Below are 16692 nucleotides of genomic sequence, written 5' to 3'. Positions count from 1 at the left end.
GGCTGGCAGGGTTTAATAGAGCTCTGCTGAGCTTTGCCAAGTCTGGTTTAACATTCACACACACACACACACACACACACACACACAGTTTGCATCAGGACTGTGAGAGTCTCCAGACGTTCCATGTTTAATCTTTATTCATATCTTTTTAACTCATGAATATTTTAAAAGATTATTCAAGTTTATTTCATCCTGAGTTTTATTTTATTTATTTATTTATCACAGTTTAGTTTTTTTTATTTCTTTATTTTGTCGTTAACACTGATTCACTTGGAGCTCAGTGTTTAAAAAGGTAAAAACACCTTTGTTCCTTCAAGGTTACTTTTGTGTGTAATTGGGTTAATTATATTTATATGAACAAGATTTGAACAAAGTGTTGCTGTGGCTCATTTTCAGTTTAACAGGATAGTTCAACATTTTGGCAAATTGGCTCATTGCCATAATCCCTATAGTCATAGCAGTAGGTCCGTTACCTTTAATTGTCGGTGCAAGCTGTTTTTAGAACGGCGGAGCAGAGCCGTGAGCTGCTCAGAGCTACGCTACGGAGGCTCATGGGATTTCTTGGTTTCCCTCATCAAATACACAATCCAACAACTCCACAACGCTCTGGTGGACAAGTTGTGACCTGCACATTCACCACGCTATGAGATAATAACACAACGTTACCAGACAGAGTTGTTTTAGAGGGAAATACAGAGACTGCTTGATGAAAAACTGTCCCTGAAGGCAACGCGCATCAGTGGTTTTGCATGAATTTCCCTCTAAAACAACTCTGTGTGGTAACGTTGTGTTATTATCTCATAGCGTGGTGAATGTGCAGGTCACAACTTGTCCACCAGAGCGTTGTGGAGTTGTTGGATTGTGTATTTGATGAGTTTGATGAAGGAAACCAAGAAATCCCATGAGCCTCCGTAGCGTAGCTCTGAGCAGCTCACGGCTCTGCTCCGCTGTTCTAAACACAGCTTGCACCGACAATTAAAAAGGTAACGAACCTACTGCTATGACTACAGGGATTATGGCAATGGGCGAAGTTGCAAAAATGTTGAACTGTCCCTTTATGTGATGTGGTAATTTCCTCCTGAGTGTGTAAAAAGTGGGCTAATAGCTGACGGAGCTGAGCAGAGGAACTGGGCCAGAAGATAGTGAAGTGAATAAATAACGGAGCTCAGTCCACAGTCGTTCACCTGCTCAGTGTGAGTGTGTTACAGCTGTGGACAGATGTTCGTCACCTTTATACAAACCAGTGTGTGTGTGTGTGTGTGTTCAAGTCTGCTCTGCTGAAGCTTTTTTTTATTTTATTATCTGTGTCTCCTGATTAAATAGTTTATTAGATATCAAATCATTATCTGGTGATTAATTATCTCGTTATCTGCAGACGGATCCCAACTTCATCTCCAGATTAAATCTTAATTAACGCTCTGTAACCACGGCTCCTCACATCCTCTTATCTTCACACAGTGTTTTTTTTTCTTCAGTTTTACTCTTGGTGTTTTGGGATTTATAACAGATTTATGATGGAAATATAAATATTCAACTCTGTAGACACTTTGGTGTTTCTTACACAGGCAATTTGTTTGTGTCCTATTATACTGTATACGAATCACCACCTTTTACACTTTAAAACTTACATTTACTTGATATCGTTACTTTTGTTTTGTCACCTGTATTTTATCTTATCTTATTTTACTTTAGCTGATATTTCAAATCCTCACTGAACTTTCACTTCCATTTTCCATTTTTCCTCATATTATTAATTTCTTTGTTTTTTAAAAAAAAAACAGTTTACAGTAGTTCATCATACATTCAGTAAAACGTTTGTCAAAAATATCAAAAAGTCTGCCAATTAAAAAAAATAATAATCAAAAGTGCTGGAAAAATGTTGTTGGCTTCTCGCTGGCTTTCTTAAAAAAACAAAAAAAAACAAATGCACATGGCCGGGGAGAGGGAGGGAGAAAGGTTAGCGGTGAGTTTTTACAACAGTGAAAATATGCACTCCAGTGAAAAGAGCGACGAAAACAGTGAAAAAGTGACCGGTTTTGCATAAGTTCCCCTTTAGGTTTATGTAAAACGTGCTGTAATTTAAAAGATTTACAGCAAATCTCTTTGAAAAAAGCAACAACCAGTGGAAGAAGTCCAATTCTTGACCAACCAATTGCGTAATTTCCTCACAAACTCAACTCTGTCACTCACTCAGTCACTCACTAATATGTAGGCGTGTAGCACCAACCCCGCATTTTGTAATAAAATTCTTGAAAGCAATATGTAGTAAACTTTGCTGCATTTTGTAATAAGTTGTTACAAATTGCATCAGTTATTAAAAAATGCGGGTATTACACTTTTTTATGAAGAAAATGTAATAGTTTGGTGCATTGTAACAACTTATTACCAAATGCGGCAAAGTTTACTACATATTGGCATATTACATGTTACGTTCAAGAATTTTATTACAAAATGTGGCGTTGTAAGGTGAAAATGTATTACATTATTACATAATGTGGCGCTACAAGGTGTCACTGTCTCACTGGACTGTCCAATATTTTCCTCTTGTTTAGTAATAATGAACTTTTATCAAGTATTTAAATGACCAAAGTCCAGAACCAGAGCCAGAACACAAGTTGAATGACAATGACGGACAGACGCACTGCATTCTGGGATTTGTTGTAACTTTATAAGCTGTAACTACAGAGGTTTAATAATTTACCGATGCATTACCGGTGTGACGGACGTCGACCCTCCTCCGACATGACAGCTGATTTGTGCTGCAGCTCTTTAATTCAGGTTCTTCAAAAACATTAGTTACAGCTTATAAATGCTTCATAAAGGGGCGACTTATCAAGGAAGTGGGATCATGATGTTTTCCTCCATCCCTGCTGAGAAACTGTCAGGAGCCATTGCGGATCTGCAGCCGAGAGCGGAGAGTCGAGAGGCCGACGAGCAACATGAATGTTACATAAGGTTTTCTACAAAGATACAGAACATATAAAACTGTTAAATATAGATTTTAGGCTTTTGAAAATACATGTAATGCTTCGAAAACAGACACGACAGCTCGGCCTCTTCTGAGAAAATGGTTTCGCTCGTTGTTGTTGTTGCTGCTGCTTCGTGGAAACCTGCCATCCTCAGTGTGTGTGTGTGTGTGTGTGTGAATGTAAAAATGTAAAATCTGAAGTCATGATGCCTCAGCCCAGGAATGAAGAGTCAGAAATCATCATTATCTTAATCGACGTCGCTGCATTGACACCTCATATGACATTGTAGTATATTATAAACCTTAACTTTCTTACTTTAATATCTTAAATTATTGTATGTTCTTCTTTGTATGTATGTAGGCCTATTCTGGACAGATGCTCTACTTCATGGGTTCCATGATTTGCTTAGCAGTCATCCGACCTAATGGGATATGTATGGTTCAATATGACTGAGTGATCCTGTTGTCTTCTAATCTAATGGGTAAGAGACATGGGATACAGGATATGTTTTTTTTTGCTAGCCTAAATGTTAAAAGGTCATGTCAGAGGTCATTGGCCATCTGGACGGAGGTTTCTCTCTGTCTGGAGAAGGTGGAGTGTTGGAGATAAGCCAACATATAAAAAGGAAGGTTTTTGAGTTGAGAGAGAGAGATCTCACATTGGCACCAGAGATGCTCCAGGATTCGGCATTTTTTTGTACACTGTTCTACTCCTTTTTTGAATACAAGTGAAGACGTGTCGGCGGTGACCCCTTCTTTTCATCAACACATCAATATACCATAACATCATCAGAGACAACGTAACTAACTTAAAGGTCGAGTTGGAGATCCTGGTAAAACGGTTCTAGCAGCCACATTTTGAAAATACAAAAGTCAAAAGTCCAAACCCCGTTCCTGTTCCTCAGACTTCTCTCTGAAGCCTCCACAGCTCAGGAAGGTAAAGGTGTTGACCCAATGTAATCCCAGTGTGAGCGACGCAGCTTTCTGCGATACTGTTGCATGTCACTGCTCAGCATCGCTAACTTTCCTCCATCTTTTTATCGTGGCTCATTCACAGGTAATAAAACACCAACATCATAATGAACCATCCAGCCTCCAGCTCAGAGCTACATCACCACCTAACAGACCTCAGTTTGGTACATTGTATCACTGACGTTGTCTTTTCTACATTGCAACGCGTTGAAGACTCTGATCGAGCCCCATTTTTTCTCAAAACCCTGCTATTCCGAAAAGGCTATTTGGGAACTTTTTTATTAAACTCAACCATCTCCTTTCTTCATTGCCTAAACCCAACCAAAGCATCAAGCAAAGAGATTTCTTTTTTGCTCCCCCGGTCTGCTGTCAGCAGGAGCGGCGGCTGCAGCAAGCACACACCTGGGTGAAGTTTCAGAGTGGGGGTGGGTTTCGGAAAAACGGTGTTTCAGAGTGGAAGGCTGTCCCCGGTATTGGTATAACCAAAAATCTGATTTTGGTTCTCCTTTTTGCCCGGTTTCCTTTTTTTTATATTGCTCCCCGTCTTCTCCTAGACATAACAACAGAGAGTTGGGGCTTTAATTTCGTAGCCCAGGCACCGGGCACCTCTGCACAGGAACTCCTCTTTCCCACCTCTGTCCCTCCCACCGGCGCAAGGGGCAAAGAGGGAGGGGAGAAGATGTGAGAGGGTTTAAACACAGTCACTTTAAATGCTCTGCAGGTGAGGCGCACTGCACTTCATTTTGTATGTCATTTTAAACACCCTTTTTCCACTAATAAAGACACTCACATTTAGTGAAGTATTTAAACGCAGTGTAAGTAGTGTGCACAGGTCACAACATAAACAAGAACCAAGCGTAACAGGGATGAAATCAGAAGCAGCTGGGCTTAAAGGACGCATCACCGAGCTCTGTGGAGCGTCTCTCTTTTTCTCTTCTCTATTGAATTTTCTGAGATGAAAGATGCCAAATAAATCCTCACTATCTGATACTGAGGTAGTTTGTGGTTGGCTGAGAGAGATGTGAAAGTTTGCATCATGTTTTCATCTGTGTTAATTCAGTCAGTTTGAGTTTCCATTACGTGCACCAACCGCCTTTGATCTGACGGGACAATCGATATAGATATAAATGTATGTGCTGATTCAAATAGTTGCATTGAAATGTGCCTGACACTCTGGGAACCTGTCTGTGAGGTTTGGGTGACGTGTGCGCACTGTGTGCCGGTCAGCCGAACTACTGTACCACTGTCTGCGCCAAAACTAGACCAGGTTTGAGTTGGCGAGCTTTCAACACACCTTCGGCGCAGCCATTTGGCCTGACATTGTCACTGCGCCGCCACACCCATCTTGGTGCACCTCGGTCTACCAAATTGACAAATCGACTAAGTTGCGCCAGAGGCCATTGTTTCACACTTAAAGGGATAGTTCACCCAAAATTCAAATTTCACTCATTATCTACTCACCCTCATGTCGACTAAGAGCTGTGAGAAGTTTCAGAGTCCTCCGTTCCTTCTCTGAGTTACGGGGGGGTCCGCGCAGCACTATTTGTCCATATAATGGTTGTGAACGGATACCACTTTTCTTCGTCCAAAAAGACACACCAAAAAACATCCAAATACCTCCATACTGCTCGTCTGTAATGTCCCTCTTGTATTGAAGCCCCGACATGAGAAATTGTTCCGCTGGATTTGCACTGACACAGGAAGAGCAGTGAACTTAGACACTGGGAGCTTCCGCTACAAACAAGCTTAAAATATAGACTTATTTAATTTTTTTTGGAACAATTTCTCACGTCGGGGCTTCAATACAAGAGGGACATTACAGACGAGCACTATGGAGGTATTTGGATGTTTTTTCGTGTGTCTATTTGGACGAAGAAAAGTGAGCTCCGTTCACAACCATTATATGGACAAATACTGCTGCGCGGACCCCCCCATAACTCAGAGAAGGCACGGAGGACTCTGAAACTTCTCCCAGCCCTTAGTCCACATGAGGGTGAGTAGATAATGAGTGAAATTTGAATTTTGGGTGAACTATCCCTTTAAAATCCGCCACAAGTTGGACTTGAACCCATGACCCATAATCGGTACGGTACTCCTACAACCAGGTGAGCCACCAGGGCGTCGAATATTCATGAATGACATCATCACGTTTGGTGTCGAGGTCAATTTTTAGATCTTTGTGGGTTGTACCATTCCTTCAGTTTGTAGGGTCCCCTAGAAACATTTCCCTCAGGCCTCCGTACCGTTGACCATCTGACTGTTATAACACACAGATGTAAATAAAAACGATCTTTTCAGGTGTGAAATAAAACAAAATGTTTGATGTGTGTGTTTGTTGTGTAAATGAACGTTACATTCACCTGGTTACCACGTCAGACTTTATTCCTGCTGAGACAGATTTCCTCCTCTTAATGTTAAAATACGTCTCCAGTCGTTAAAAGTTTTATGTTCTTATCATAAAAACGCCTGATGTGATTGTTCCTCTTATTCTTCTTCAGCTCCTTGTACAGATACAGATGTTTTTTATCAACTCGTAGACAACAATACTTTGCTCAGTTAAGTCATTTTTATATATCACAAGGTGTTCATTTCTTTACATGTATGTAGTGTCTCAACGTCTCATCGCTGGCTCTGTTCATCTTTGGTCTGTGAAAGCAAAACAGAGTTTGGTTCCAAACTGAAGAAAAAAATCGTTTCCAGCGGCTCGTCCTCGTCCTCGTCCAAACCTTCCGGAAAACAAACCGAGTCTCTTATCTCCGCAGTTTCCGGCGTGATTCAACAGCGACGAGCGCCGACGCCCCGGTATGGCAGCCGATGATGATTGGTCGTCAGCAGCGGTTGCGGTTGCGGCAGCGGCAGTTGCAGCAGAAGCAGTAGATGCTCGGCTCAGCGATGATGGGGGATGAAGAACAGCGGGAACCAAAACTTCTCCGGGGAACGTCGGACCTCGCCGCCGCTGTCAGGAGACCTGGAGGACAGAGGGAAAAGAATCTCATTGAGAAAACAGGTAACTACAGGAGCCCAGTGGGGTCATAAGGCTGGACGTTTGTGTTAAAGCTCCATATGGTATAAAGGTAGATGTTTGTGTTAAAGCTCCATACAGTATAAAGGTAGATGTTTGTGTTAAAGCTCCATACAGTATAAAGGTAGATGTTTGTATTAAAGCTCCATACAGTATAAAGGTAGATGTTTGTGTTAAAGCTCCATACAGTATAAAGGTAGATGTCCATGTGTAGTGTGATTATAAAGCAGTTCTAGGTTCTATATTAATACTGTGAAAGTATCAAAGCCTCAGTCCACAGAGAAATGCACACAGCCTGTATTCAGAAACTGAGCCTTAAAACCAGCCGTCAGGACTTCCTGTCACTTTGTGATGTCACAACTAAGCCCCGCCCCCTCACCACCTGGACGACACCATCCAACAACTTTGCAGGATTTAGTTTCTCTGAGTGTTTTACTCTGAAATCTGCTTTATATTTTTATTGGATCACTTTAGAAAACAGTCAGCCAATCAGAAGAGAGGCTCAAAGCCTCCTCTCTTCTGATTGGCTGACACTGACCTGTTGTTACAAGAGCTCCAGAAAAAAGCTGAGAGAGGAGATGGAAAACTACACTGAGATGTTTTTTAGATCTTCCTCCTGTTTTTATTTGAAGGGTTATTTAGCTCCATTTTACAGCAGAAGCTTCGTGTCTCGTGCTTAGTCAGTGGTATTACTGCACTATTCTACACGGAATGCACCTTTACGACAGGTATGTATATACATAAATAATATAACATAATGATAAATATATAAGTGATGCTAAATTATTAAAACATAGAGTGTATCATATAGAATATCTTTATTCATAAATATTTAGAGGGAATTAGGTTGATTTCACATGAACCAGCTGAAGTCGACAGGTTTCATGAATTATTATTAACTCTGTGTAAAACACTGAGGTACAGGTAATATTCACTCACACGCAATGTTGAGTGTAACACGACAACGAACAACAAGAAGAGTCTCTGAAGGAGCTACTGTAAATAAAATATATAGAAATAATCAATATAGAACGGTTCAAACCAATGTATTATCTTTCTCTGGTTTGAGCTTTAAAGAGAAAAGTAAACCAATCAGAGCCGAGGTGTAGTACTTGACATAGTTTATGTCAGAGAATGAAACATTTGAAAGTAATGAGCTTGTACAACAACAGACAAACACATCCAATAACCAGATGAGGAAACAGGAAGTGCTAAAATACAATCTGATTTCCAGGTTTCAGGCTTCCTGAAGCAGCCGACCTTATGTTTGTCACACAAAGAGGCTGTAATGCACTTGTTGGGAACTATTTTCAGCAGCGGATGAATCAAGATCCAGAGTATTTCTGGCAGTAGGACAACATATTATAATTTATTTTCATTTTATTTGTTTAAATGTACAAGATTTTGCATACTGTCATGGCCCTTGGTCTGCCGCCATTTAGTGGCTCGGTTTCTGTTGTTTTGGACTCTTGTTTTCTTCAGTTCCAGTTTTATTTTGTAGTTCAGTTCTTGTGCATTTTATTCTAGTGTTACTTCCTGTGTTTTCCCACCACACTCTCCTTGCACACCTGTCCTGTGTTTCACCTGGTCAGCCCTGCCCTGCTCCTTGTGTGTCTCCACCAATCAGCTTGCTTTGCCCTCCTGTCTCCTCACCTGTTGCTTGTTGCCTGTTGTATTTAGTCTTGTGTGTCTTTCAGTTCCTTGTCCGATTATTGTGTTTGTCATGGTGTTTTGTTCTAGTGCCTGTCGTGCGCAATTAAAACTTCAGTTTGCAAGTATCTGCCTGTGTAGCTCCTGCATTTGGGTCCTCCTGCTTCCTCCAACCCTGACACATATAAATGAACATACTATAAAATTGTATTAAATATACTAGTTTTTTAGTTCGGCCGCTAATTTTCATCCGTAGCCCCATTTATCATAAACATGATTCACAAAACAATCACAATACAAATGCAATCCAATTGTCAATTACAATAACAACAACATTGCAAGTGTCAAAAATCTAACAGCCATCCCCAGTCTCTCCTGCTTCCCTTAATGATCACAGCTCTGATATTTACTGAACCATGTTTTAAGCCGTCTCTAGTCTTAACTTATATGTCTCTTAACTTAAACCAGTTTTTTCTTACAATCTGCAAAACCATCTGAAACTTACCACACTTTTACCAGTAGGACAATTTAAATCCATAACTGCGTCTTATTTTACCTCCAACTGCTCCTGTTTCTAAATAGACTTAGTTTTCAATTTGTCTTTTGTCACTTTACTTGTTGGTATTTCGGATTTCGGATATGCTTGTATGCTTCAAACGTTTTGTATTGTGTCTTAGATCAATCAATCAATCAATCAACTTTATTTATAAAACCACAGGGGAAGCCAAAGTGCTTTACATTGAGACATGAAATAGGTTTAAGATTAAGATAAAAGGCATAAAGACACAAACACAAAATCACTTAAAAAAACAGACAAATGTCTGTAAATGTTCTGCGTTTTGTCTGCAAATGAGGTTGCTCCTCAATATATTTCCGAGTTTAAATAAAGGTTATAATAGTATGTTGGGCTTTTTTTTTCTTATAACCATTGGTGAGGTATTCAAGTGATATGTGGAGGATCATTACCAGAACATTTACAAAACTTGTTCAAGCTGGAGGAAGGGGACAACAGACTGAAGCTTGATTTTAAACATACATTTGCAAGGTTAAGCTTAAAACAAATGTGTATTTCTGTTGCAGGTGTAAAACTATGGCATTCACAAAGCAAGGAATTGAAAAGTTGTACAAGTATGTCTCAGTTTAAGAAAATGTTTAAAAATGAAAAGATAAGAGTCTACAAAAAAGAAGGAGAAAGAGAAAAAGATAGATAGACGAGTGGTGTTTTGTTTGTTTTCTTGTCACTACTATGTTTTATCATCTTTAATATTTTGAAATAGAGTATAATATTGGTGTTGAAGTAAGCCAATGTAATTGTAACAACAGAGAGGGACAGCCAGGTACTATAAGTTTTCTTCATCCTGCTCTAAGCCGGTGCATATTCTCATTTTTCCAGGTCATAGTATTTCAAAGGAGGTTAAATTGAAAGCAAATAGACTTAGTTATTTGTCTAGGAACAACTTTATTTATATAGCACATTTTAAAAACCACAGGGGAAGCCTAGACAAATAACTAAGTCCAGTTGCTTTCGATTTAACCTCCTTTGAAAAACTTCATCCTGCTCATTTTCATTCATGGTGACAATGTGTACGTTATGTAATTTTGTGCAACCTTGTGAAGAATGTGTACCATGAATGGAATAAACTAAAAAATGAAAATGAATGAAAATGATCTGAGTTGTGTGTGAAGGAACCTACAGTAACACAGTCGGTGGATGAAGCTGCAGCTGATTAAACATCTGAGGTTTGACTTCACATCTGACGGCAGCTGAACTCAGCAGGACGGTGGAGGCCGCCGCGCCGCACCGCGCCGAGCCGAGCGTGGATGACGTGTCTTGCTGACGGCCGGGACGCTGATTAAAAACTCTTAGAGACTCTGGGGGACGAGACAGGACACTTCATTCCTGTCCCCTCCTGAGGACGCGGGGCTCTGTAATTGCTTCCAGGTGAAGAAGATGAAGCAGCAGCAGCAGCAGCAGGACGACGGTGGCGGCGGCCATGGCGGCGGCTTCGGCCCCTCTGAGCCGCTCACCTCTGAATTATTCATGGCCGTCCTGTCTGACTGCAGCTGGAATCCTAACGGAGCCGGAGGAGCCAGACAAGGACGAGCTGGATTACACTAAGACCCGTACTACATCACTCTGAGTCTGGAGCTGCATCAACATTCAGACCGACCGTCCCTAAACGCCTCGCACACGCACAGCTGATTAAACATGGAGGCGACGCCGGCCGCGCTCGGAATCAGAGAGGATGGTTCAACACAGAAACTCTTCCTCCTGCTGAGCTCAGCTGATCCAGCCAGAAGAAAAAGAAGGTTTTTATTATAACATCCGAAAACACCAAACTCAGCTGCTGCCGTGGTGAACGCAACTTCTGACAAACTTCAACAAAAAAAATAGCGCTGTGACGTTTCTAAAACCTAAATCTAAATCTAAATCTCACCTGCAGCTTCTAACGACGCACGACTTTGGTGTCTCCTGAGGTTATTATGACGTCTACTCTGTTGCAGGTGTACCCGACCATGGTTGTCATGGTTACAATGAGATCACAGCTTGTTCAGGTTTAGGGAAAAAAAAAAAAAAACTGGTTCAGAAAATGGTCACTACTTCTTTAAGATCAGACAGCTGATCTTTGTTGTTGTTGTTACGATAACATTACTTTTGTCACCAAGGTTACAATGATAAAGTCACAGTTTTTGGCAAATTGGCCCATTGCCATAATCCCTATAGTCATAGCAGTAGGTTCGTTACCTTTAATTGTCGGTGCAAGCTATTTTTAGAACGGTGGAGCAGAGCTGTGAGCTGCTCAGAGCTACGCTACGGAGGCTCATGGGATTTCTTGGTTTCCCTCATCAAACTCACCAAAGACACAATCCAACAACTCCACAACGCTCTGGTGGACAAGTTGTGACCTGCAAATTCACCACGCTATGAGATAATAACACAACGTTACCAGACAGAGTTGTTTTAGAGGGAAATTCATGCAAAACCGCTGATGCACGTTGCCTTCAGGGACAGTTTTTCATCAAGCAGTCTCTGTATTTCCCTCTAAAACAACTCTGTGTGGTAACGTTGTGTTATTATCTCATAGCGTGGTGAATGTGCAGGTCACAACTTGTCCAGGAGAGCGTTTTGGAGTTGTTGGATTGTGTATTTGATGAGTTTGATGAGGGAAACCAAGCCTCCGTAGCGTAGCTCTGAGCAGCTCACGGCTCTGCTCCGCCGTTCTAAAAACAGCTTGCACCGACAATTAAAGGTAACGAACCTACTGCTATAGGGATTATGGCAATGGGCCAATTTGACAAAATGTTGAACTATCCCTTTAAGTTGGGAGCAGCATATCTGATGTTCGTCTGTAACGTGTGACAATTTGTGTATGAAGGCTTATACAGTGAAGGAGAACATAGAATGTGTATTTAATTTATGATGTAATCTATGTTTAACTCACATCTGACTGCCCTTTATTTGAACTCTGCTGCTCTTAATGAACTTCCAGCATGTAACCCAGATTTAGATGTGAGTGCATGGCCCCTGTGTGAACTTCAGGCCTCTACTACCCCCTCCCCTCGCCCCCTCCCTACGAGGAGCCGCTCAGCCCCGTTCTCTGCTGGGCCGGTTGCAAAAGGGGGCGCTCGGCTTGTGCCATGAATTATGGGGTAGAAAAACTAAAGGGGCCCGCTGTCGTATCGGCCTGGAGGGTTTTGTACAAGAACGGGCAGAGTGGAGATAAGAAGGACCCGCGCGGTCTGCCAGTTGGAGAAACAGCGGGAAGGATTAACAGTGCAAATGGTGGAGGGGAAGAAGAGCTAGAGGAGCAATATGCAAACTCATGTAATAAAACATGTCAAAGTCCAATGTTTGATGTCAACAGTACATAACGAGAGTGAAGTCAGTCGTGCTGTGTTGTGAGTCTGTTCTCTGTGTGTACGAGTCAAAGACGTTAGACTCGGAGCTGCTCCCTCAGCAAAACAACAGAGACATGAAGACAAAGATAGAAAAATAAAGATAAAGATACATAATATATAAAAAAATTCTCATGTAAAGAAATGTTTCTTGAGGGTACGAGTTTCACTTCCCAAACTGTCACGACTCTCCACAGTTTGAATTAAAGGGATAGTTCACCCAAAATGAAAAAGTCTATATTCTTCTCGAAGCTCCTCTTCCCGGTTCATCAAATTTGGACGAACTGGGAAGAGGAGCTTCCGCTACAAACAAGCTTGAAATATAGATTTATTTAATTTTTTTTGGCTTCAATACAAGACAGACATTACATACGAGCAGCATGGAGGTATTTGGATGTTTTTTGGTGTGTCTTTTTGTTACGAAGACAGTTGGTATCCATTTGCAACCGTTATATGGACATGCACTGCTACGCCGAGACCCCCTGTAACTCAGAGAAGACACGGAGGACTCTGAAACTTCTCCCAGCCCTTAGTCCACATGAGGGGGAGGAGATAATGAGTAGAAATTTCAATTTTTGGTGAACTATCCCTTTTAAAATGAGTATAAATCTGAAAACCTTTGCAGGAAGGTTTCAATCAAACTGACTTGAGCAGGAAACAAAGTGAACACTGTGATCTCATTGGCTCGCTCTGACAACACACAGCAACACATAATCAAGTGTGTGAATTTGCATCGAGTCGAGTTCACGTTCAAAGTAAAAAACGTTGAGCAATGTGCTCCTCTGTGTAACAGACGAAGAAGCTCTGCAGGTAAAGTCACACTTCCTCTCTTCTCTCCCTCCAAGGACGGTTCTGTGGTGAACGAATAAAAGAAAGAACAGCCGGCGCTGCTATAAATGAGTTCTGCTTTCCTGCTGGAGACGCCTGATTAAACCTGAGGTGGCCTCGCTCTGCAGACGGCCATGATCATGTACGAGTGCTCCAAATGAAATGAAATGAAATGCAGAGTTTAAACAGATGAACAGTTTTAATCTCCTCAGCTGCTTCTCTGTCACTTTGATGCTGTTAAAAATGCCTTTATTCATTTATCGTTTTTACATTTGTTGGTGTAGAGCTCAGTTTTCTGGGGTTTTATGTGATGGCGCCAGTCGTCCACCATGTTTACAGCCTTTATGCTAAGCTATAAGCTAACTGGTTGTTGTTGTAGCTTCACATTTGTTGACAGACCTGAGAGCTGCATCGATTCTTTTCAACTTCCTGCCAGAAAGTGAGTGAGTCTATTTCCAGTAATGACAAAGTTCGGCTTTAAGTGTTGGATTTTAAAGGTACAACCAGGAAAAAAACAATGCTAATCTGATGTTTTTACCATTTAAAGAAAACCGCAAATGTTACAGATGTTTTTAAACTCTATGGACATTTTATATAATGCGGATATTGAGAGTTAGCTTACATAAAACAAGCAATAGGCCTATACATTTTCCACTTGCAGCTAACAGTGAGGAGCCTGAAGCTGCAGTTCCTCTCCTGGCCACTAGAGTGAGTCTCCAACAGTGAGTCAGTCTCCATAGACGCCCATGTTACAGGAAATGTTTTTTAACTTTACAGCGGAAATAAACGTGTTTACAGCCTTACCGATAATTTTCTCCTGAACTGATTAGATCAGTGGTTTTCAAACTTTTTTTACACCAAGGACCCCTAAACTGACACAAATTAGACCACAAACCCGCACTGGACAAAATTTTGAAACAAACACCAGAAATACACAAATATTTTTAGTCAATATACGTTCAAATTACTGCCAATGGCGTGAATTTTTGGAAAAAAATCGGGAAAAAAATGAATATTTCTGAAAAAAAATGTTGGTACAATTTTGAGAAAAAGTTGGGGACCCCCTTGAACCCTCTCAAGGACCCCTGGGGGTCCCCAGACCCCACTTTGGGAACCAATGGATTAGGTAACTCATTGTTTTACATTTTATTCAGACGTAAAGTTCTGTATTTCGTGGGGTTTGGTGGGGTGCGACAACAAAGCAGCTCACCATCTACATCCATCTTTATTTACCGCCTGTGGTTCATTCACAACACTGCAGATGAAGAGGAACATACAGCGACCCCTTCAATTTCTGCATAATTGTGTTACAGATTTCATTGTAAAAATTGTTCTTTTTTTAGGAATATTTGCTTTTTTTTTTAATTCCTCAATTAAATCAGACTCTTTATTTATAAATCCCCTTCAGCAGCAGCTACAGCCGCTGGTCGTCTTGTATCGGTCTCCACTGACTTTGACTCGAGCTGTTTCAGTTTAGTTTCGCTGTGATCCACCTCAGTCCTGAGTGTCAGTGAACACAGCACGAGAATCGATCGGAGCTTCAACAGCACTGAGCTTTAATCATCCCCAAACACCTTCTCTTCTCCTTCTTCTTCTTCTTCCTGTTGCTGCCTTCACTGCACAAACCGCTGCAGTCAGGTGGTTTTAGATTCCTGCTCTCTGATTGGCTCTCGCTAAAGCACCGCTGGCCCAATGGGATCAATTACAGGAGGAGGACAGAGAGGATGAAGCACCTGTCATGCATCAGTGGGGCCTTTAATGTGTAGCCAGGTGTGTGGACAGACAGGTAGCAGAGGTGAGGTCGACCTGCTCTGGCTTCACTGCTTCACATTTACATCTCTAATCAAGACAAATCCCTCTGTTACAGTTTCATCTGTGGGTTTTTTAATAGTCTCAGGAATTTAGTCGACACATTTTCTGCTCTGGGATCAGTTTAAAAAAACTCAAGACTCACTAACAGTTGATTTAAAGCAGAAGTAAGCGGAATATTTGTGTTAATATAAGTCTTAAATAGTTGTATCTTCCGACAGCAATCACTTCTATAGAGTGTTTGGTCTGAAACACGGGTCTGTCAGTCACTCTGCTCTGCTCTGAGCCGAGGAGAAAACTTTCCTTGTATCCTACAACCTTTATCCAATGAGGAGAGAGAACGGCATAAAGGGGCGGTCCTCTCTGTGTGTGCAGCCAAGGGATGCGCGTGAATGTGGTGACGTAGGGACGAGGGCGGGGACTGCTAACTCCATCGGCTGACAGGAAGTTAGCCAAAACCACCGGATCGCTTACTTCTGCTTTAATCAGGAGTTACACCCAGGTCAAATGCAACGACAAAAATGTGCTACAAATCCAGAAAACAATAAAAACTCACAACAACACAAGTGTTTCTGGAGGACACAATAAAGTGAGGGACCAGGCTAAAGGCTAATGCTAAGCTAACAGTCAATAGATCCAGTCGGCAACAAAGGGAACGCCAACAAAACGCCAAATCCGGTAAGAGCCGCGGTGGAAAACAAACCATTCCCCCAGCGTGCTATACTATGAAAGCGTGGCACGTGACACGTTTGTCTAACGCTGGTCCGCTGTCATGTCTTACGTTGAATCACTTGTATCTGCTGACAAAGAGCTACGGTATAAATAAAAAAAAACTCAGCACAGTCAGGGTAGGTTGTTGTTCGTAGCCAACATTTTAAAAGCCTGGGTCAATGATCCGAAGTGTCATCCCCAGACATCTTCTGTTATCTAATTGAGTCAGGGAACAATATCACTTTTGCTATGATGAATTAGACTTAAAGGGATAGTTCAACATTTTGGCAAATTGGCCCATTGCCATAATCCCTATAGTCATAGCAGTAGGTTTGTTACCTTTAATTGTCGGTGCAAGCTATTTTTAGAACGGCGGAGCAGAGCCGTGAGCTGCTCAGAGCTACGCTACGGAGGCTCATGGGATTTCTTGGTTTCCCTCATCAAACTCATCAAATACACAATCCAACAACTCCACAACGCTCTGGTGGACAAGTTGTGACCTGCACATTCACCACGCTATGAGATAATAACACAACGTTACCAGACAGAGTTGTTTTAGAGGGAAATACAGAGACTGTTGATGAAAAACTGTCCCTGAAGGCAACGTGCATCAGCGAGCACATCATTACCGCTCGAATATGAACTGTTCACCCAACGTTCGAACGAATATTTGAATATCGAATAAAAAGTGACAGCCCTAGTCTTTAGCATCTGTTTTATTAGTAGTTTGACCCCTCAGGGCCACCGTAGAAATGACTCTACATTCTTCTGACAAACTGGACTAGGTGGAGAAGAGATAAATCGGTGCCAGCGTTTAAAAAAAACCCTGCTAATT

At 41.5% G+C, this 16692-nt stretch overlaps 1 protein-coding gene across 1 annotated transcript in view; it reads right to left on the bottom strand.

Annotated features, from left to right (window-relative positions):
• Nucleotides 1-6710: 6710 nt before the first annotated feature.
• The window catches only part of LOC146986463 (chemokine-like protein TAFA-5), a 53475-nt gene continuing 43493 nt past the window's right edge, over nucleotides 6711-16692 (bottom strand). Inside the window, exon 4 of the mRNA XM_085780232.1 lies at nucleotides 6711-6908. Coding sequence (XP_085636358.1) covers nucleotides 6900-6908 — 9 coding nt within the window. The 3' untranslated portion in view covers nucleotides 6711-6899. The remainder of the gene's footprint in view (nucleotides 6909-16692) is intronic.

Source organism: Trachurus japonicus, chromosome 6 (genome assembly GCF_045865225.1).
Source record: "Trachurus japonicus isolate A0001 chromosome 6, Traja_1.0".
In the NCBI taxonomy this organism is placed as follows: domain Eukaryota; kingdom Metazoa; phylum Chordata; class Actinopteri; order Carangiformes; family Carangidae; genus Trachurus; species Trachurus japonicus.
Note: the sequence above shows the minus strand (reverse complement) of the source record. Positions and strands in the feature narration are given on the sequence as shown.